Raw genomic sequence first — 21,956 nt, 5'->3', positions numbered from 1 at the left:
CTTCAGTCTTCTTTTTGAGATTACCCAAGCAAAATTGTCATAGGAAGTGCCGAACATGTGTGCGTAATTAAAATAAATCATCTCAGTATCTTCACGAGCTCTGCGACCTTCGATGCAAGTTTCACTTTTAAATGAATCAGAAATAGAAACTTTCACTGCACCACTTCCCCAATTCGGCAGCAGCACGCCGTGCACTGATTTATTCCCTTCAAACGAGCACGCCTGCAGCATTATTCGCAGCTACATACAATATGCTGGAAGAACTCAGCGGGTCAGGCAGCATCGATAGACTGAAATGGGCAGACGACTCTCCGGATGGAGACCCTTCATCAGGACTGGAAATGAAGAGGGGAGATAGCCGCTATAAAATGGTAGGAGGAGAAGATAGAGCAATAGCTGGCGGGATTCGGGTGGAACCGGTGACAGGAGGATGACAGGTAGTTAGGGGAGGAGGGAAGTGAGAATGATGTCAGAAGCTGGCTGGTGATAGGTGGAAGTCACACAGGCTGAAGAAGATGGAATCTGATAGGAGAGGACAGAGGACAATTGAATAAAGTGAAGGAGGTGAGGAGGGGAACAGGAGGAGAGAATATGTGGATGATGGTCAGGTAGAGAGAGTGGGAGAGGGGGAAGTGAAGGGGTGATGTAATTGGTGGTATAATAGACACCGAGTGAAGTGGTTAACAGAAGTTATAGAAATCGATTTTCAGGCGGTCAAGTTGGAGACGACCAAATCGGAATATGAGTTGCCTCTCCTCTGATCTGCGTCAAGCCTCAACTTAGCAGCACAGGAGGCCGTAGACAGTCACGTCGGTGTGGGAATGGGAAGTAGAATTGGAATGGTTTGCCACCGGAGGATCCAGGCTGTTACGGCGGGCGGAGCGCAAGTGCTGGATGAAGCGATCCCTCAATCTACTTCCGGTCTCACCGATGTAGAGGAGAATCTCCATTCAGATGTTATCCTCCTCAGCCCTCTGCCACTTCCGCCTATCACATCGGAGCTTCTTATATCATTCTCACCATCCCCGTACTTCACTTACCCATCAACCCCCTTTCACCTGGATCCACCCGCTAGCCCTCATTCCCCCCCCCCACCCCCCACCCACCACCTTTTTACAGTGGCTATCTCCCATATTTCTTTCCATTCGTGAGGAAGGTTCTCGACTGTCCATTTCCCTTCATAAATGCTGCCGGACTCCCTGAGTTCCTCCAGCATTCTGCGTCTTGCTCCAGATGTCCGGCACCTGCAGTCTCTCTGGTGTCTCCATTATTCGCAGCTACCGTTTTGATTTTAATTTGGTTGTGTTACCGCAAGCATTTCGCCACATTTTTCCTGGTTTTGCGAGCATGTCTTCAGAAAAATCGAGGCACCAAATTTCTATTGAAGTGTGACGGCCCCTTCCCTCTGGTTACTGCAGATTTATTTGCAGGACGTTTTGAGGAGAAACAAAATATGAAAGGATATTAAGATAGGTACGTGGATAAGGAGGTGTTCGGGGGATGTGGTCCAAAAGACCGCAAATCGGAATGCATTGGAAGGCACCATGATCGACACTTGAGGCTGAGGGCCTGATTCTTTGCTATATTACTCTATGACTTTATGACTTCATCACAGAAGTCAACACTTAATGTCCATCCTTTCAATATGCTCGTGAAGGTAATGAGATGACATAACTTCCTTCATCGTTTAGCTGTCCCATTAGTTCGTGCACGCAGGTAGATATTCCACAATTACTTCGGTTTCGCGGATCCAGAGGGAAGCAACACCAACTCATGCGTTGTAGACCACAGAGGTCAGAAGATATTTTTATGAAAATCTGATGTTTTTAGTTCAATGCTGTCACGTGCCCTCATTGCAAATCTTGAAAATAACGGTAAGTTAAACAAAATTGACCAAATGTTGCCAAATTTCCTGCTTCGCGATCATAGGCTGTAAAAAAAACAGATGTTTATTGATATCTAAGCAGAATATTAAACAAAGACACGAGTAAGAGATTTCGTGATAAATAATGTGTCCTTCCACGGTGTTTCGACGTTTCTGAAATTACTGCCTGTAAAAACCGGAACTGTGTAAATTTATTCAAAGAAAGCCGCTCCTACAATTCATAACAGTAAAAGATTAAAAGAAATCGCGTCCACAATTGTGAATCAATATGTTGGAAACAACCGTACACGGGGTCATTAGGTAAAACATAAAATAAATGCTGCATCACCCTGTTTCAACAAGACGGTTTGACTTGATATTATGTCGATTGCAAATATTATTAGCACACGGTTGGTCATCTCTATCCATGAATTGGATGAGCATACACCACGATCAGTAAGTTTGCAGATGACATCAAATACGTGATCCCGTTGACTGATGATTCACAGGAAGTACTGAGGGATATTTATCGGCTAGGTAAGTAGGCCGAGGAATGGCAAATGGGGTTCAATTCGGATAAGTGTGAGGCGTTCCATTATGTGGAGACAAATTGAAAGTCGGACTTTCAGAATGAACGGCCCTGAGGTGTGTTGTTGAGTAGAAGGGCCGAGGAGTACAAGTGAATAGTTCCCTGACAGTGGGGTTGCAGGGAGACAGGGTGGCGAAGGAGGCTTTTGGCACGCTGGTCTTCATCAGTCACGGCACTGAGTATTGGAGTTCACATGCTATGTTGAAGGGGTACAAGACGTTGGCGAGGCCTCATTTGGAATATTCTGTTCATGTTTGGTCTCCCTGGTATAGGGAGGATGCCACCAAGCTGGAAAAAGTGCAGAGGAAAGTTAGGCCAATGTTTCCGGTACTCAGGAGACTGAGTTGCAGAGGGAGGTTGAGCAGGTTGGGACTTTATTCATTGGAGCGCAGGAGAATATTACAGAGGTGTATAAAATCGTGAGGGGCATAGGTAGGGTGAATGCACACAGCATTTTGTCCCAGAGTGAGGGAACTAAGACCTAGAGGGCATAGGTTTAATGTTAGATTCAACAGGGGAAACCCAGAGGGTGGTCAGTATATGGAATGAGCTGTCTGAGGAAGTGGTTGAGGCAGGTACATTGACACTATTTAATAAGTACTTGGTCAGTTACATGCATATGAAAGATTTAAAGGGATATGGGACAAAACCAGATTGGAAACCTGGTCGGAATGGACCGCTTGGGCTGAAGGACCCACCTGTATTACTCCATGACACTATGTGATCCTTGGACACAATGCTGTGGTAAGGCAAATACTATTAGAACATTCTATTTGATTACGAGAATACGGTGCGTATTTGGGGATAGAGAAGTTCATTCTCCACTATAGGGACATCTGCGAAGTGTGACGATGTATCACTTTCCAGTACACGTACAAGGAACTGAGATGTTCACTGTCAGATATCACAATAGGCGTAGGGCTGGCCGGTGCACATATTCACTGAGATAGCACGGCCGGAAATATGGAGCAGAAAAGAAAAGCAATTAAGGCTCGGAAAAATGTGAGGTCATGACCATTTAGGGCAAGGCATCGGGAGGGTTTGGATGCATCATGTCGCATGAAAAGGAAATGAACCTTTCCTTTTGCAATGCTCCCTTCTGGGATAAGGGTTCAGCAACTGCGCTCAGTGGAAAGATGCAGGAATGAGATGGATGATAGGCAAGTACAACAGTTCATAAGTAAGGAGATTTTTGTTCATACTTCCCACCTGTAGCTAACAGTGACAACTTATCTTGTTATGATTTACACGAATCAAACGTAATCACTGTCAATGTGAGGGTATGAATCCATGTACTTAGCAGCGACATTCTTGACGAAATCATCACTTGATGTTCGTTTCGATCAGCTGGTAAGGTTGGCGGGAAATTTCTTCTTCATTTTTTTCTGTCTCGTGAGTAGATACATGAATCAGGAGATTCCAGAGTCCTGGAACATCAGTTCTTGTCGCAAACGTAACTTTTTTTTTCGCTTTCATTTCAGGGTTTGAACTAAGACTCGTGGGTGGCAGCAACCGCTGTTCAGGAAGAGTGGAGGTAAGGTACAATGGGCAATGGGGGACGGTTTGCGACGATGTATGGAACACAAACAACGCCAAGGTTGTTTGCCGACAGCTGGGTTGCCCCTCCCGCGCAACAGCATTTACGGGAGCACGTTTCGGGCAAGGCAGTGGGAAAATCTGGATGGATGACGTCGTGTGCAACGGACAGGAATCTTCTCTTTCGGACTGCAAATTCCCAGGATGGGGGCAGAACAACTGCGGTCACAGCGAAGATGCAGGAGTGCAATGTAGCGAAGGCAAGTAAATAGTTTAGAACTAAGGACGTTGGTTCATATTCTTATTACCTGCCGTTAACAACAAGGACTCGTATTTTATGATTTACACCAATCTCATCGAATCATTGTCGGCGCACCAATGAGTATTTGCACACTGAGCATCGACTTTGCAACGAAGTCACCACTGAATGGCTTTTGGCTCTGTCCTGGTGAAGTTACTGAAGCCTGTCATTCTTCAACGATTTTTGTCCTATTTCTAGTGGTGGAAATTCCAGAATCCTTTTAAGTTCCGCTGCTCCAGAGAATAAAATAAATTGAATGACCTGGAATAAAGCAGCATGCAGGAAAGTTTATTGCTGCAGCTGTCTCGCTGATTTAGTCCTGAAAATTTCTCACGGACCTTGCAGGCAAATCGTTGATCTAACTGGAAGTTAAAGAAAATAGTTGCAGCTGGAAGTCACCCAAGAATGTTAACGTTTTTTCTTTTTGTCACAAGAGTGGCAAGCACTCTATTAATATTCTGCTTGTCCAAACTTGCTGCTCCGCAGATATCATACCGTAAAATTTGTGTATTCCTGTTCAGCCGTACACTCCATCAGGGACCCCACCAACAAGCATATCTTACCCTCCCACCACTTACTGCCTTTCGCAGGGACCGCCCTCTCCGTGAGTTCCTGGTTCACTTCACCCTCCACCACCCATCCCGCTCCCAGCCTTGGAACTTCCCACTGCCCCCGGCAGAGGTGCAACGACTGCCCCAACACAACCTCCAGTACTTTCATCCAGGGCCCACACAGTGCGTTCAGGTGAGACAGAGATTTACCTGCTCCTCCAAAAATATAATCTACTGCATTCGGTGCTCCAAGTGTGGCCTCCTCTACACTGGTGAGACCAAACTCAGATTAGGTAATCGATTTGCATAACATCTGCGCTCCGTCCGTAACCGAGATCTGTCGCTCCCCATTGCCAGTCACTTCAACTCCCCCTCCTATTCCGTCACTGATATGTCGATCCTCGGCCTCCTCCACTGCCAGGAGAATTCCAAGCGCAAGATGGAGGAACAACACCTCATTTCCCGTCTTGGAACCTTGCAGACTAACCACATGAATGTTGACTTCTCCTACCTAAATCCCCATAACTACACACACCACCCCGCCCCCACCATGCCGCTTTTTTATCTTCCCTTTACGAGCCTATCTCTCTTTTCTCTACCCCCTTTGTTCCTCCTTATTATTGACCCACCTCCCGGTGGATCTGCTCTCCACTACGCACCCGCAACCCCCTCTCATTATCTCTTACATGCATAACCTCCCTGTGCCCACTCCGCCTCTCCTCTTTTGTCCACCTATCACTGCTCTGCTTTTCCCTCCTATATATTGGGCTTCCCATTTTCCTATCCTCAGTCCTGAAGAAGGGTGCTGACCCGAAACGTTGACTACCGAAAAGCGTTCCATTTTTCGCCACGGATACTGCCTGGCCTGCTGAGTTCCTCCACCATCATCGTGTTTTCCATCCAGATTCCAGTATCTGCAGTCCTTTGTTTCTCTCTCTTCAATTCCTGCCTAATGCTCTGGGAATTTTTCCTGTCCCACTGGAATGATAATGTCAACTCAATGTCAACAAAACAGAAGAGCTGTTCATTGATTCAAGAAAGGGGGCGGTGTACACACGCCTGGCCACATCAAAGGCGTTGAGGTCTCGAGGGTTGAGGGTACTACGTCAATGCACTTTGCATTAATTCATTATAGCTGCACTGTGTACGATCGGTTTGTAAGACAAGCTTTTCACTGTACCTCACTATAAGTGAAAATACTAAACCAATACCAATACCAATAATACTTCCCTACAAGGTCCATACTTATCCTTTTCTATTTATGGTTGTGTCTCAGACGTAGATTATTCGTCCCTTCTCGTTTCAGAGTTTGAAATAAGACTGGTAGGTGGCAGCGATCGTTGTTCGGGAAGAGTGGAGGTGAAATACAATGGACAATGGGGGACGGTTTGCGACGATGAATGGGACATTAAAGACGCCAAGGTCGTTTGCAATCAGCTGCGTTGCCCCTCGCAGGCAGCAGCAACTGCGGGAGCACGCTTCGGGGCAGGCAGCGGGAACATCTGGATGGATGATGTCGCCTGCAATGGAGATGAATCTTCCTTATGGAAATGCTCCTTCCGAGGATGGGGGAAGAATAATTGCGGTCACGGGGAAGATGCGGGAGTGAAATGTACCGAAGGCAAGTATATAAGGCTTTTCTCTTTGAAGAGGAGGAGGATGGGAGGTGGCTTGAAAGAGGTGTACAAGAGGCACAGATCGAGTGGACAGTCAGAGACTTTTTTCCAGGGCTACAATGGCTAACACGAGGGGACATAATTTTAAGGTGAGTGGAGGAAGGTATAAGGAGGATATCGGGGTAAGTTGTTTTACACAGATACTGGTGGGTGCTGGCAGAGGTGGCAGATACATTAGGGACATTTAAGAGACTTAGATAGACACATGAATGTTAGACCACACTTGGAGTATTGTGTTCAGTTCTGGTTGCATCATTATAGAAAGGATGTGGAAGCTTTAGGGAGGGTGAGAGAATATTTAGCAGGATGCTGCCAGGATTGGAGAGCACGTCTTATGAGGAGAGGCTGAGTGAGCTCGGGCTTTTCTCTTTGGAGAGAAGGAGGATGAGAGGCGACTTGACAGAGGTGTACAAGATGATAAGAGGCATAGATCTAGTGGACAGTCGGAGACTGTTTCCCAGGGCGACAATGGCTAACGTGAGGGGACAAAATTTTAAGGTGATTGGTGGAAGGTATAAGGGGGATGTCAGGGGTAAGTCTTTTACATGGAAAGTGGCGGCTGCGTGGAACGCACTGTCTGCAGAGTTTGTGGGCGCAAATAGATTAGGGGCATTTTAGAGACTCTTGGATGAATACATGAATGACAGAAAAATAGGGGGCAATGTAGGAGGGAAAGGTTAGATAGATTTAAGAGCATTTACAATGTCGGCCCAACATTGTGGGCCGAAGGGACTGTACTGTGCTCTAGTGTTCTCTGTTTTATGTTCTGTAGTACAGAACGAAGGATATTTTTGTTCATGCTCTTCACCTGCAGCTAACGGTGACGACTCACATGATATTATTTTCCCTAATTACATTCAATTATTGTCGTCCCAGCGACGTGAATTTATGCTCTGCGTATCGACGTTGTTGACGAAGTCACCACCTGATGCCGATTTTCTACCTGCCACTGAAGGTGGTGGCGAACCTCATTTTGCAACGTTTTCTTTCTCATTGATACAGATAGTTGTGGGGATCCCAGATTGCCTTACGTTTCGCCGCCCCAGAGGAAATAAAATGCAATGATTGACGTTTAGTAATTCTGCTTGAAAGGAAAGCATGTTCCTGTAATTATCTCGTTGCATTTTCCTTTAAGATTGTATTGGTACAAGTCGGCAAATTCTTCGTTTACCGGAAGTTTACACAAAATATCCACATCTAAATCTCACCCATTAATTTGTTTCGCATTTCCATTTGTCACATGAGTGGCAAAGGTGAGATTATTATACTGTATTCCAAAGTTGTATTCCAAATTTCCTGGAGCGCCGGAAACTGAAGGGCGATCTGTTGGAAGCATATGAAATTATCAGAGGCATAGATCGGGTGGACAAGCAATATATTTTTTCCGATTATTTAGCGAGTAACACTAGAGGGCATTCTTTCAAGGTGAGAGGGGGTAAGTTCAGAGGAGACTTGAGGTGTAAGTTTTTTTTTATGCAGAGAGTTATGGATACCTGAAATGTGTTGCCTGAGAGGGTGGAGGTGGGAAATTCGTTGGGGGCATTTAAGAGGTGCTTGGATGGACACATGAATGAGACGAAGATGGGGGGGGGGTGATATGGGAATTCTGCAGGTTGGATTATTTATGTCAGCGCAACATTGTGGGCCGAAGGTCCTGTTCTGTGCTGTACTGTTCTACATTCTATGTTATAAAGAGGTCCCTTGGCCGAATTTGTCCATGCCAGTCAAGATTAAGATAAGATCTTTATTAGCATTATGTACATCGAAAGACACAGTTAAATGTATCTTTTGCATAGAGTGCTTTGGGCGGCAGCAGCAAGTGTCCAAGGGCCTATGCTGTGCTGTAATGTTCTATGTTCTATATAACAACGTTCTACCTTTTAATAAGAAAGGTACATTTTAACTACCATGCTGCGATGATACAACAGTACATACTACAGTTAAATGGCCTTCAAAAGGTTACTGTGTAGGTTTGAGCAAAGGACACTGAAGAGGTTAAGCGTAACTATTCAGAAAAAAAGAAGATTCAATGACATTACGTCCATACTTGTGGATCAATGTGCCGGAGCAGCAGCGAATCCGGGTCATTGCAACAGAACAGAACAATAAATGCAGCATCAGACACGCCGAACGTGGCTCGCGTCTGTAATCCCTCTGGGTGACGCAACACGTCTACAGCACGTGATATTTGCTGAGTGAAATGCAGCGTGGGGTTGTGGCTTGTGTCGTTAATATATGGTATCGATACTGCGGTCAAGTGCGACAACCGATCATTTGCCAGGGCAGGTGAAGCGGAACTGAGGTGCTCACTGTCAGCTGTCACTGTTGGCGTGATGACGTTGGCGCACACCGTCACTGAGACACCACGGCCTGGAACATTGAATGGATTGGACCTGCAAAGGAAATTCGGAATAATAAATGTCTGCCCGTTCGTCAGGCCTAACTTATTCTTTTCATTTCATCTCCGAGCTGGATATAAGGAAGCTTGGTGGTGAAGTACGATGGACAATGGGAGGCGGGGGGAGGTTTGAGACAATGTATGGGTTTATGAAGACGGCAATGTTGCTTGCAGTCAATTGGATTATGCATCCAGTGCTGAAGCACTTGCGGGATCACAGTTCTGGCAAGGCAGAGGGAAAATCCGGATAGACGATGTCGCCTGCAATTGAAATTAATATTTCCTTTGGTTACAATGAACTCGATTTTCTGAACGCACAGTTCGTATGATTAACAATAAATATTTATTTCATAATATCGTTTCTATCCAAATATCTTCGATGATTCAGCGGGAATTTGTGTTCTGAGAGCGGAGGTCGTTGGATGACGCTTCACTGATGTATTTTCAGTGCTTCAGTCCACATCCGTACTCCGACTTCCTTCGGACGTGTATTCCTTTTCCTGTCAACAGGAATAATCCCACACTGGGAAGCAGGAGCATGAATGGTCAACCGGGCGCCTCAAGCCAAAATCGTGTTTATTGTCACACGCACAAGTACATGTCTGCACAGATGCAATGAAACTCCAACTTACAGCATCATCACAGGCACACAGCATCAGGGAATCAGGATTCACAAGATAAAAAAAATACATTAAACTTAATGTTTGAAATTATCTCGTGAAGCCACATTTTTGAACAGGTTATTTCCCAGCGGCAGTTAATTAGATGTGGAGGATTGTGAGTTAGTTATTTTTTACCGAGCTTTTGAGCAGCAATACTGATGGAGCTGCTTTCTGAGTCGTTTCTTGAGCTGAATGGCAACGATGTGCTGTTATATTGCACGGGACCCCTTGGCTTCTTTGTGGTAGATTCAATTGTTCTAGGATGATGAGGAGTTAGGCTTGCAGTACTTCAATAACGTTGCATATATAGCAGAATAAGAATCAAATCTATTATCACTGACATGTGGCGTGAAATTTGTTGTTTTGTGGCAAAGACATCAACATGTATAAATTACAGAAATAAATAATTAGTGCCATAAAAATAGTGACGTAGTGTTCATAGGTTCCTGGATCGTTGATTACTATTCAGGCTAACCTGCCTGTTCACGGCCTACTCCACTGCAAAGTTGAGGCTAGATGCAAGTTGGAGGAGCAATACCTGACATCCCGTCTTAGTCCGACCTGACGGCATGAACACTGATTCCTCTAACTTATAGTAACTATTCCCCTCTGTAACAGCACTCCACTTCGTTTTACCTTATCCTTCGGGTCCCATTGCCCCTCTCTTTTCCCTCCCCCGCCTTCACGACCTTCCCATCACGCACACATTGCTTCCCCACCTCCTTACCTTTATTCCAAGGTCTACTGTCCTCTCCGACCATATTTCATCTTCCTAAGCCCTTTCCCCTGTCTACCTATCAACTCCCAGCTTCTCACATCATTCCCACCTCCCGGTTGCCCTACTAAGCTATTTTCTCCCACCTTACCTGGATTGAACTATCACCCACCAGCTTGTGATCCTCCACTCCCCCACCAGTTTATTCTGGCTTCTGCCCTCTTTCTTTCCAAGCTCGACGAAGGGCCTCGGCCCGATACATCGACTGTTCATTTCCCTCTATGGATGCTGCCTGACACACGGAGATCCTCTAGCACTTCTTGTGCATTGCTCCAGATATCCAGCATCTTCAGTCTTCCCTGCATTACAGAATTGGTTTAAATGTATGGTATTTGTGAAATTGTTGCATTGCAAGGTGGCCGGATGCAGTTTTTAAAAACATTTCTTTTACAGCTGTAAGAGTTACTTTGTGTTATTACATGTTTTACTTTTAATATCACGATTCATGCAAATGGTCATTGTGGTATTATCATTTCAGATATTCCGCCGCCACCTCGCATCTCAATATTTCCGATATATCCAGTGTATGTGCCTGGCGAATTTATTACTATCACCTGCGTTGCTGCAACACCTAATCAAGTGGGCCAGCTTGAGCTGGTAAAAGACTCCGTCACTCTCATCAAAGGCAGTGGAAACATCAACTACCGCATTAACCGCGTGAGCAAGTCCGACGTAGGCAACTACACATGTTTCATGTTGAGGCAGGTGTCCGATCGCTGGATACGTTCCTCTCCCAGCCAGTCTGTTCCCATACAGGTCACAGGTCAGTTAGACACAACGCAACTGTGGTATTTATGCTGAAATAACCAAATTAGGAAAATGAAAGTCAAACGTTTGAAAGTTGATTTTATTATACTATGTACAAATACATGTTTGTACTGGTGCAGTGATAAACTTACTTGCAGCAACATCACAGACACAGAGAATCAGATAAGCAACATTCACAAAAAATCTGAATTAAGCTTGCAGTTTTACACCCTTTACAAGAAAGAATACAATTCGTACAAAGAAAAACAAGTCAGTGTAAAGTGGTCAAACTAGAAAATAGGAGCATGAATCCAGGCGCCTCAGACCAGTCTATCTAGTCTGTCTGATCATGGACGATCGACGCTGGCTTCACGTCTTCTTCGGTACTAATTCCCATAATCAATAATTCCCCGGTACATTAAATAATTATCGGACTCATCTGAGTTATCTGCCCTCCACTTCTCCCAGGTGCAGAAAATTTCACACATTCGATCACATTTGATAGAAGCCGTGTCTGCAGCCGTCAGTTTTATATGACCGGCCGTCATTGTCCGTACATCCTCTTGTTCGTGAGGTCCACCAATGAAAATGTCTCAACATCCAACCTGTCCAGCACAGTTGGGACATGATATATTTGAAAAAAAAGATCACTACTCATTCATTTGAACTGCAAGGAACGCAGAACCGTACTATCCAACCTTACTTGACATGACAAACATTTCATTCCAACAATTATCCTGGGGAAACACAAACACAAAATGCTGGAGGAACTGAGCGGGTCAGGCAGCATCTATAGAGGGAGATAAACAGTCGACGCTTCGGGTCGACCCTTCCTGATGTGTTCAGTTCTGGTCGCCTCATCATAGTAAAGATCTGGAAGCTTTAGAGAGAGTGGAGAGGGGATTTACCACCATACTGCCTGGATTGGAGCGCATGTCTTAGGAGGATAGGTTGAGCGAGCTGGAGCTTTTCTCTTTGTAGCGAAGGAGGACGAGAGGTTACTTAATAGAGATGTACAAGATTATAACAAGCATTGATAGTGTGGGCAGTCAGAGACTTTTTCCCAGGGCGAAAATGGCTAACACTAGGTGGCATAATTTTACGGTGAGTGGAGGAAAGTATAAGGGGAAACTCAGAGGTAGGTATTTTACACAGAGAATGGTGGGTGCGTGGAAAGCACTGCCGGCAGAGTGTGTGGAGGCAGATACATTAGGAATGTTTAAGAGACTCTTGGATACACATATGAGTGGTAGAACAATGGAGGGCTACCGGGAGTGAAGGATTAGACAGATCTCAGAGAAAGATATAAAGGCGGCACAGCATCGTCGGCCTAAGGGCTTGTACCGAGCTGTAATGTTCCATGATCTACGAAACGTCGTATGTTTATTGCGGTCCGAAAATGCTGCCTGATCTACTTAGTTCCTCCAGCATTTTGTGTGTGTTCCTCCAGTTCTCAGCATCAGCAGATCTCTTGTGTCTCCAATTTTCCCACTGAATCTCCTTTGAACTAGCTGCAATTCAAATTTCAATACAGCAGTGCCAAAACTGTGCAGAGTGTTCTCAGAATATCACAAGATCAGAAGACAAGGGAGCAGAAGTAAGCCATTCGTCCCATCGAGTCTGCTCCATGAGCTAAAGAAAAAGAAAAGAAAAAAAAAACCTTTTGCTTTCTAGCTCCAATTTCCGGCCTTATCCTCATATGCCTTGATACCTTGACTGATTAGATACCTATCTATCTCCTACTTAAACGCCTCCAATGATCGGGCCTCCACTGCTGTACGTGGCAAAGAACTCCAAAAATTCACTACCCTCTGGCTAAAGAAATTTCTCCTCATCTCTGTTCTAAACCAGTACCTTCTAATTCAAAGACTGTGCCCTATGGTCCTGGAATCACCCACCAAGGGAAACAGCTTAGCCCCATCTACTCTGTCCAGTCCTTTAAATATTTTAAATGTTTCTATGAGGTCCCCTCTCATTCTTCTGTACTCCAGTGAGTACAGTCCAAGAGCCGACAAACGCTCATCATATGTCAGCCCTTTCATTCCTGGAATCATCCCCTTAAATCTCCTCTGAACCCTCTCCAACATCAGTACATCCTTCCTAAGATACTGGACTCAAAACTGCACGCAGCTCTAGGTGTAACCTCACTATCTCCTTCCAATTTACAAGAGAATGATCAGCCACAAAGTAGCCTATCTTTCCTCTTGACACCAGCAGATGAGGGGAACTGCTTCCCTCACTCGTTTCTTAGTCGACTCTGGAAATGTTTCTGCACATCCTATCTTTTCAGATCCTCCCTCTCGACCCGAAATCTCAAAGAGTCCCGATCATCCTGTCTATGTGCCTGGGGAAACAATAAACATTACCTGCGTTGCTGGACGTCAAGGCGAAGCTGGGTTGTTTCAGCTCACGAAAGACTCCGCTCCTCTCATCAACAGCACTGAAAACCATCGACAATTCACCTACAACATGAGCGACATGAGCAACAACGTGGCAGGCAGCTACAAGTGTGTCTTGCTGATGCAAGTCTCCGGTAGACGATTACAGTCCCCTGCGAGCCAACCAGTTCGCATCATTGTCACTGGTAGGTGAGACTTTTTATTTCTGCTTTACTTCCCATGTAAATACACTGATGGATGATATCAGAGTAACGTTAGCCACAGGTCCGTTTATTAAAAGATGACAAATGTTTTAGTTATGTGAATTTTAGAAACTTGAATCACCAGAAACGTTAACCATGTTTCATTGCCACAGACCCTTCACCTCAGCCACGCCTTTCTAAGATTCCCGACTACCCAGTTCATGTTGAAGGAGAATCGGTCACCATCTTTGCTCTACAGACAAAGAAGAGCTTTTTGAAACATAGGCAGTGCTGTGACTTAAGGAAGTCACAGAAAAAATGTACACAACAAGCTCCCACAAACGTGATAATGACGAGTAAGGTAGAAATCTGGATTGATAAAGTGCAGATTTAGAAGTAAATATTAGCCAGGATACGAGGAATGACTGAATTGCTCTGCTTCAGAGTGGGATGGTGAGATCTTTGAACTGAGAATGTACACCACAGCTTAGTTGATTTTTCGTCCAAAACGCAACACCTCCGATAGTGCAGAGCATCCTCAGTGCTGCCCTGAAGTGACAGCCTTGACACTTGTGTTTTAAATCTCTAGGCTAGGAATCTAATAGCAAAATACTGCAGATGTTGGAAATTTGAAATAGAAACAGGAAATGTTGGAGATACTTGGAGGTCAGACAGCTTGTACAGATGGAGAAATATAATTTACATTTCAAGTGATTCACCTGTTCTGGTGAAAGGAAAGAATAGAACCTGATTAGAGGTCAAAAGGATAAATTATACAGAAACAATATGAATACTTTCCAATTCTCCATACAAAAGCTTGAGGAGGAAATTAAAGGAAGTACGACCTTGATATTGGTTTATTATTGTCACTTGTACCGAGGTACAGTGAAAACTCAGAGGCAAGAGATTTAAGAAGGACATCGGGGCAGGTTCTTCACACAAAGGGTAGTGAGCGTTTGAAATGAGATGCCGGATATAGTGGTTGAGGTGGGCACATCAGCAAATTTTACAAGCCATTTAGATAAATACACAGATAGGAGAGGTTTAGCAGGCTGTGGGCCAAACAACGGGCAGATGGGACGAGCTCACTGGGCAACAGATAGGCATGGACGAATTGGGCCGAAGGTCCTGTTTCCGTGCCGTATGACCCTATGACTATGACTATGAATTACCTGCACAACGACACGCCGTGGCCCCACCGGCCAGTTTCAGTTATTGAAGGACTCCATGCCCATGACGGAAGAGCACCAGTGACCAGCAGAAATTCACTCATGAAATTAGAAATATGAATTCCAACAGCAGAGGAAAATACACGTGTGCCTTTTTGAGTCAGGTCTCAGGCCGATGGTTACGTTCTTCCGCGAGCCAACCTGTTGAAATAATTGTCACAGTTAGTTAGTGATTACTGTTCTCTGGCAGTGACAATAAATAAAGCAGTAAAGGGTAATATTACAAAGTTTAGACAAGATAAGCTATCAATCATATGTATATCAAAACGCACTGTGAAATAAATCTTTTGCGTAGTGTGTCTATATTAATGAACACAGACAATTCTCCCGTGTTTATAACATGCCCTCTGCACACACCTTTCACTTGTACACTCTGAAGTGGACAAAATTACATTACCTTCAGTTACTTAATTTTTTATGCACTTATATATAATATCTGTGCCTTGGTCTAGCTCCGGCACTCTCGGGACGTTGGTGGTGTCGGATTTTCAGATGTTCCAGTCTTTTAGAAGCCACCATTATCAGTGGCGTAACCCATTGCTAATTCAATCTTGCACCGCAGCCGAATTAGATTTGCTGTGAACCAGTTTGGTATAATGCGGGAGTGGGAAATAAAACGTTGATTTTAAAGGGTGCGCTGCGCTGGAAATGGTAGCCCTCTCAGTTTAAGGGAGGCACCCGCAGAACCAAATGCAGAAACATCAGATTGTTTCCAGAAGGTAATGGCGCCATATCAGCGTCCTGATGTGGGGTCTCAGCCAGAGTGTTCGACTGTTCATTTCTCTCCGCAGATGCTGCCTGACCCATTGAATTCGTCTAGCTTTATTTGTGAGTTGCTCCAGATTTAGAACATAGAAAATAGAACAATTACAGCACAATTCAGGCATTTTGGCCCACAAAGCTGTGCCGAACATGACCCTACCCTAGAAATTACTAGGCTAACCCATAGCCCTCTATTTTACTCAGCTCCATATACCTATCCAACAGTCTCTTGAAAGACCCTATCGTATAAGCCTCGGCCACCATCTCCGGCAGCATCTGCTGTCTTCTCTGTGTTTCCGAATTGGTTTAAATGTATGATATTTGTGAAATAGTTATACTGCAATATGGCTTGATGCTATTTTTAGAAACAATTATTTTTGAGCTGTAAGAGTTCTTTTGTGTTCTTACGTGCTTTACTTTCAATATCACGATCCATATAAATGTTCATTGTGATATTATCATTTCAGATCTTCCGCCTCAACCACAAATCTCTATGATTCCGGAATACCCAGTGTATGTACCCGGGGAATCTATCACTATTACCTGCACTGCTTCAGGTCCCAACATAGCTGGGCAGCTTGAGTTGATAAAAGACTCCAGTCTGCTTATCCAACGCAGTGGAAACGAACGAGACATGTCATACCGCATAAGGCAAGTTAGCACGTCCAGAGCCGGCAACTACAAGTGTGTCATGTTAAGGACGGTCTCCGGTCGCTGGATACGTTCACCTGCCAGCCAACCTCTTCGTATACATGTCACAGGTCAGTGAGGCACGACGCCAATGTGTTATTTATTCTGTGATAACCAAATGTGGACATTTAAAGTCAGAAGTTTCAAAGTTGATTTTATTATCATGTACACAAATACATGTTTGCACAGGTGCAGTGAAGAACTTACTTGCAGCAACATCACAGACACAGAGCATCAGATAAGCAACATTCAGAAAAATATTAATTAAACATTTTTTTACTCAAGAAAAAGCATAATTAGAACAAAGAAAAACAAAGCCAGCTTTACTCAAATGACGTCAGAGTGGCCATAGTGTTGCTAAACTGCAGTCATTCGGGTTTTGCTTGTTCGTTCAAGAACCGAGTGGCTGAAAGCAAGTAACTGTTCTTCAACCTGCTGGTGTAGGACCTCACGCTTCTGTGTCTTCAGCCCGATGGCAGCTGCGTAAAACTGTGAAATAAATCTTCAGGTACTAGAAGTTGTTTACACATCCTACCTCACTGTTCACTGCAACACTGATGACATTTCATTCCCCTTATTCACTTCCTCACCGGAAAGTTAGCAACAGAAATCCAATGCAATAGAAAGGGAGCAACGTTATTTCCACTTACGGAGAAACGTAGAATAGCCGACGCAGTTTGAGTGAAAATTTCTGAAAACTTTCCGGGCTATGAGAAAAGGAATATATCGATTCCACGTGGAATGTAAGAGGTGCGAATTCACCTCGCCGGAAGTTCTATTTTGGTCACACCATTTAACTCTCCAACCACAATTTAGTGCAGATCTCTATTCAATTGCAGACAATCGGTGCAATATCTGCAAGGAGCTTCAGCACTCAGTGGTATTTCAATTGTGTATGTGGAATTCCTCGCCTCCTCTTACGAAACTGCTCTAATTTAGGTCAGAGCGCAGCATTCGTGCTTTCTTTTGTTCCAGTATTATGGCGTGTGTAATCATGAGGATGTTGAATTTCACGGAATAAAAATGTAGCATTTTAGAGAAAAAGAAATCTACTTGGATGCCTGGTTTGGGTTTATTTCTAATTCCCCTTCGCTTGGCACACATGATTGTTATGGCTGAAGGAATGAGCTCGCGTATATGGCAGACAGTTGAAGACTGAATACACGTGCAGTTGAATGGGACTTCCCACATTTATCTTCAGTTCTTCAGTCTACATCGGGATTACGACTTCCTGAGGAAGCCTATCCCATTTCCTGTCAGCAAGAAAAATGACACTTTGGGAAACAGGAGCATGAATGGACAACCGGGCGCCTCAAGCCAGACTTTCCATTCTGCCTGATCATGGATGATCGACGCTGGCTTTGTGTTATCACCGGTATCAATTCCCATAATCAACAATTCCCGTTATTTCAAATGCTTACCTAACTTCACCTTAATTATCTGGCCTGCACTTCTCCCGAATGCAGAAAATTCCTTTGATTCATTCCCGTCTGAGGGAAGAAATGACTACAGACGTCAGGTATAAACTAGCGGCCGCCATTGTCTGTACTTCTTCTTGTTCGTGACTTCCACCTGTAAAAACGCCTCAACATCCAAGCACCGTTGGGAGATGATATATTTGAATAAGATCACTCCTCCTTCATTTGAACTCCACGAAACACAGAGACATACTGACAAAACTTGTTTGACATGACAACCATTTCATTCCAACAATTAGCCTGGTGAAAAAAAAAACACATACATGCTGGAGTATCTGAGCAGGTGAGGCAGCATCTATAGAGGGAAATAAACAGTCGGCGCTTCGAATCGACCCTTGCTGACGTGTTCAGTTCTGGTCGCTTCATTATGGGAAGGATGTCGAAGTTTAGAGAGGGTGAAGCGAAGAATTACTAGGATGCTACCTGGATTGAAGAGCATGGCTTATTGAGTATAGGTTGAATGAACAAGGGTTTTTCTTTTTGGAGAGGAGGAGGACGAGAGGTGACTGGATAAAGGTATACAGAATGATAAGAAACATTGATGGAGTGGACAGTCAGAGATTTATCCCAGGGCGAAGAATACTTTGGCAGTAGAATTTCCGCAACAATTCTGAAGACTGTATCTCTTTGAATGCACGCATTTCGAGAAAACATTTGATTTGGATGATAAATTTCCCTCGCCAGTAACTCGGAAACTGACTGAATTTCAATCTCGGTTTAAAGGACAGAACTGCAAAGAACATAGGACAATATTAAATGATGACCTACAAGTTGAAATAAAGAGGGTTTTTTTCGTCACACTCTGGGAAGAATAGCACTGAGCTGGAGAGAGTGCAGAAGAGATTGATCAACTGGGATCCTGCCTGAGTTGGAACATGGCAGTCGTAAGAAGAGATTGTATTGGCTGGGTTCAGTTTTCCCTGAGTCGGAGGAGTTACTGAGAGAGGCTTAGGACCAGTGTGTAAAGCGAAGTTGCTTTCCTTGCAGTAGATAATAATGTCGATTAACCGACTCTCATCACTGACTCCGCAGCTGTTATATTAATGCTTTCCAAAATCAGTGGCTTATGATAATTATAAAACTGTTCAGTGTTCGATAGTGATTTATCATCTCCGATTTCGACGAAAGGTTTAAAGGTGAGAGGTGAAAGATTTGGTCGGTGCCCGTGGAGGTATTTTTGCACGGGGAATGTGGTTGAAATCTCCAATAAACTGTGTGAAATGACGGTGGCAGCTGCTATCACGACAGTTCAGACGTATTTTGGCAGGTACATGAATCGGGACAGAATCGAAAGCTATGAGCCCCCTGCGGGTAAATAGGATCACTGTAGTTATGTGTAAGGTCCACCTATAGCTGCATGAATGAATGGCATGGACATGGTGGACGGAGAAGGTCTTTTCCTGTGCTGTCCGACTCCAGGATTACTAAATCATCCAAAACATAACAGCTTTGCTACAGTGTAAAGCGAAGGTCTCATCCTCACTTTACCTAATTGTCCCAATTAACTAACTCTTAAAACTGAGTTATAAGCTTTTACATTACTGCTTTACAGAATCCGCGGCGTATGTTAACAATGAAAATGTTCAGTTTGTGTTGATAGCCATTCATCAATTCCCATTGGAGTAGACAAACGTGCATTCCTTTCTCAATATCTCTCGAACTTTTGGAATATAATCCTCATGCTGAGTAATAAATGACACAGAAACACAAGGTACACACAAACACTTAAGAAAATAGGAGCAGGAGAGTTCCGCAAGGCCCCGCACGCCAACTACGCCTTTGAATATGATCATGCCTGTTGTATTCTCGCCTGAAATCTTCCTCCGTGTCAGTTCCCTGTGACTCTTAATTCCTCGAGCTTTCAAATGCTTATGATCGCCACCTTAAATGCACCTTATGATTAGGCCTCCACCAACCTCGGAGGAAGAGAGTTCTAGAGGTTCATTACGTTCTGAGACAGGACATTTCTTGGTACACCAGTCTTCAAACACTGGTCACTTATAGTCAGTCCTTAATCTTCTGAGCACTAAGGAAAACATTTCCAAGCCTGCTAACCTCTGTCCCCGGAATTAGCCTGGTAAATCTCACTTGGATTTTTTCCAATTCAACTTATTCAACCTTTATTTAGGTAAGTGGAGCAAAGCTGTAAACAATGTTCCAGGTATGGCCTGAAACACACCATGTATAACAGTAATATAAAAGTGCCTCTTCTTTCTCCACAATCCCTTCACAACAATTCGTTGAATTGATGTGAGTTTAAACCAATTATTAAGGAGTTGAACTGTAATGTAGCCAGGTCGTGTGTTTTGAGTGATTTCTTGAACATAGCAACAGATGAGGGGATATTTTTTCTCTTGTACATTTGCCCTGAATAACACGACCAACGGAAATGCTTCTGCACATCCTACCGTTTCAGATCCTCCCTCTCAACCAATTATCTCCATGAGTCCTGATCATCCAGTCTATGTGCCAGGGGAAACAGTAACCATTACCTGCGTTGCTGGACGTCCCGGTGAAGTCGGGCTGCTTCAGTTAACGAAAGACTCCGCGCCTGTCATCAACAGCACTGAGAGCCAACGAGATGTCACCTATCGCATCAGAGATGTGAGCAAAAACATGGCAGGCAACTACACGTGTGTCTTGCTGACACAAGTCTCCGGCCGATGGATACGTTCCCCTGATAGCCAACCTGCTCACATTGTTGTCACAGGTCAGTGAGAGATTCCACTTTTGTTTTACTTCTCTTGAACAATGCACTGATCAGTGTTACTGTAGTTATATTAGTCTAAACACAAGAAAATACTTCACGGCTCAGTTTATAAACCAAAAATCTTACACTCATTTAAGTTTATTTGATATAAAAAAAATTGCCTCCCGCACGGATATGTTTTTCAAATATTCTGCCGGATATTAGATGGTCTGGCACAGAGCTTCAATGTGTCCTTGAAAAAGAGTATGAAATGCTGTACTGAATTCAGTTCTTTACCCTGTCTCAAGAAATATCCCTAGAATGTGACCGGAGACTTGAGAATTAACAGTTCAGGGTAAAATTCCTGAACCTGCTTACACTGTTTAAGCAACTGAGTTACAAGTGGAATATTTAACTGAGATCAAGGGCAATCCCTACCATTTTAAATAAGTTTTCTTTTTAAAAAATGGTTACATTTTAGATGGGGTTAGGCGTTAAAATGTTACCCTGCATCTAATGCTTCACCCTGTTTACTTCATTGGCTCTGCTTATCAAGGAATGAGGCTTCCCGCTCCAGGGGTCACGATCGTCAACCAGAGAATGTGGCTGCAAATCTAGGCAGGCCAATGGGAAGGTGAAATTCCTGAGTCGGCTTCCACTCCTTCAATGACGGACTTGCAGCTATCATTCTTAACTGTAATGTGATGAGGGAATTAAAACATGTTCTTAATTCCATTATAATGTACACTGATATCGTTCTTTAACTTCGACGGATTTTAAGCGTTTCTCTTTCGTTGTTCAGGAAGACATCTTCGTGGACTATCGAATCCAACGTAATTACAATGTCCCTTGCTATTTCAAAAACGTTTTTCCTCCAATTTATAATAAACGCACAGGCAGGTAACACAGTAAATACACCGATTGCAAACTCCCTCACAGCCGAATTGTTGTTGAAAAGTCATCAAAAGTTTGAACATTTAGTAGAACACGAATTATCGACTTTAAATTCCACTAGCTTATTGCTAACATGCTGAGATAATTAATATAAAAACCAAAACCAATCAGCATTAAGTTTAAAGATTACAGATCGTTGTCTCCACTCAATGATCTGCACAGAAACGAATGCAAAATGATGATTGTTTTTCTAACAAACAACCAATTTGAAGGATGGCAAAGAAATGATTGATATTAATTCAGAAGAAAATGCTTTCAATTGCGGATGCGCTGAGGTTTTTTTTTACAAGGGATACTTATGCCGACCGTGCCCAAAAAAATACGGCACAGCTTTGACCACAATAATAAGAAAGCAAATGTTGCTTCCATCCATAGTTGTCCCCGTAATAATCTACGGTTGATGATGGATTCCAAATGATATTTGATGCTGCATCTTCCGTACGGCCAACAGACGCCAGGAATTTTAATTGGACA

General features: G+C 43.8%; 1 protein-coding gene across 2 annotated transcripts in view; it reads left to right on the top strand.

The window, feature by feature from the left end:
* LOC127566443 (uncharacterized) overlaps positions 1 to 21,956 on the top strand; it is a 75,966-nt gene that overhangs the window by 21,312 nt on the left and 32,698 nt on the right. For both annotated transcript variants that reach the window (XM_052008864.1, XM_052008863.1), the window contains exons 4-9: positions 3,935 to 4,249; positions 6,148 to 6,462; positions 10,831 to 11,115; positions 13,390 to 13,683; positions 16,139 to 16,432; positions 20,256 to 20,549. In XM_052008864.1, coding sequence (XP_051864824.1) covers positions 3,935 to 4,249; positions 6,148 to 6,462; positions 10,831 to 11,115; positions 13,390 to 13,683; positions 16,139 to 16,432; positions 20,256 to 20,549 — 1,797 coding nt within the window. The remainder of the gene's footprint in view (positions 1 to 3,934; positions 4,250 to 6,147; positions 6,463 to 10,830; positions 11,116 to 13,389; positions 13,684 to 16,138; positions 16,433 to 20,255; positions 20,550 to 21,956) is intronic.

The sequence above is a fragment of the Pristis pectinata genome, chromosome 41 (assembly GCF_009764475.1).
Source record: "Pristis pectinata isolate sPriPec2 chromosome 41, sPriPec2.1.pri, whole genome shotgun sequence".
Classification (NCBI taxonomy): domain Eukaryota; kingdom Metazoa; phylum Chordata; class Chondrichthyes; order Rhinopristiformes; family Pristidae; genus Pristis; species Pristis pectinata.
Note: the sequence above shows the minus strand (reverse complement) of the source record. Positions and strands in the feature narration are given on the sequence as shown.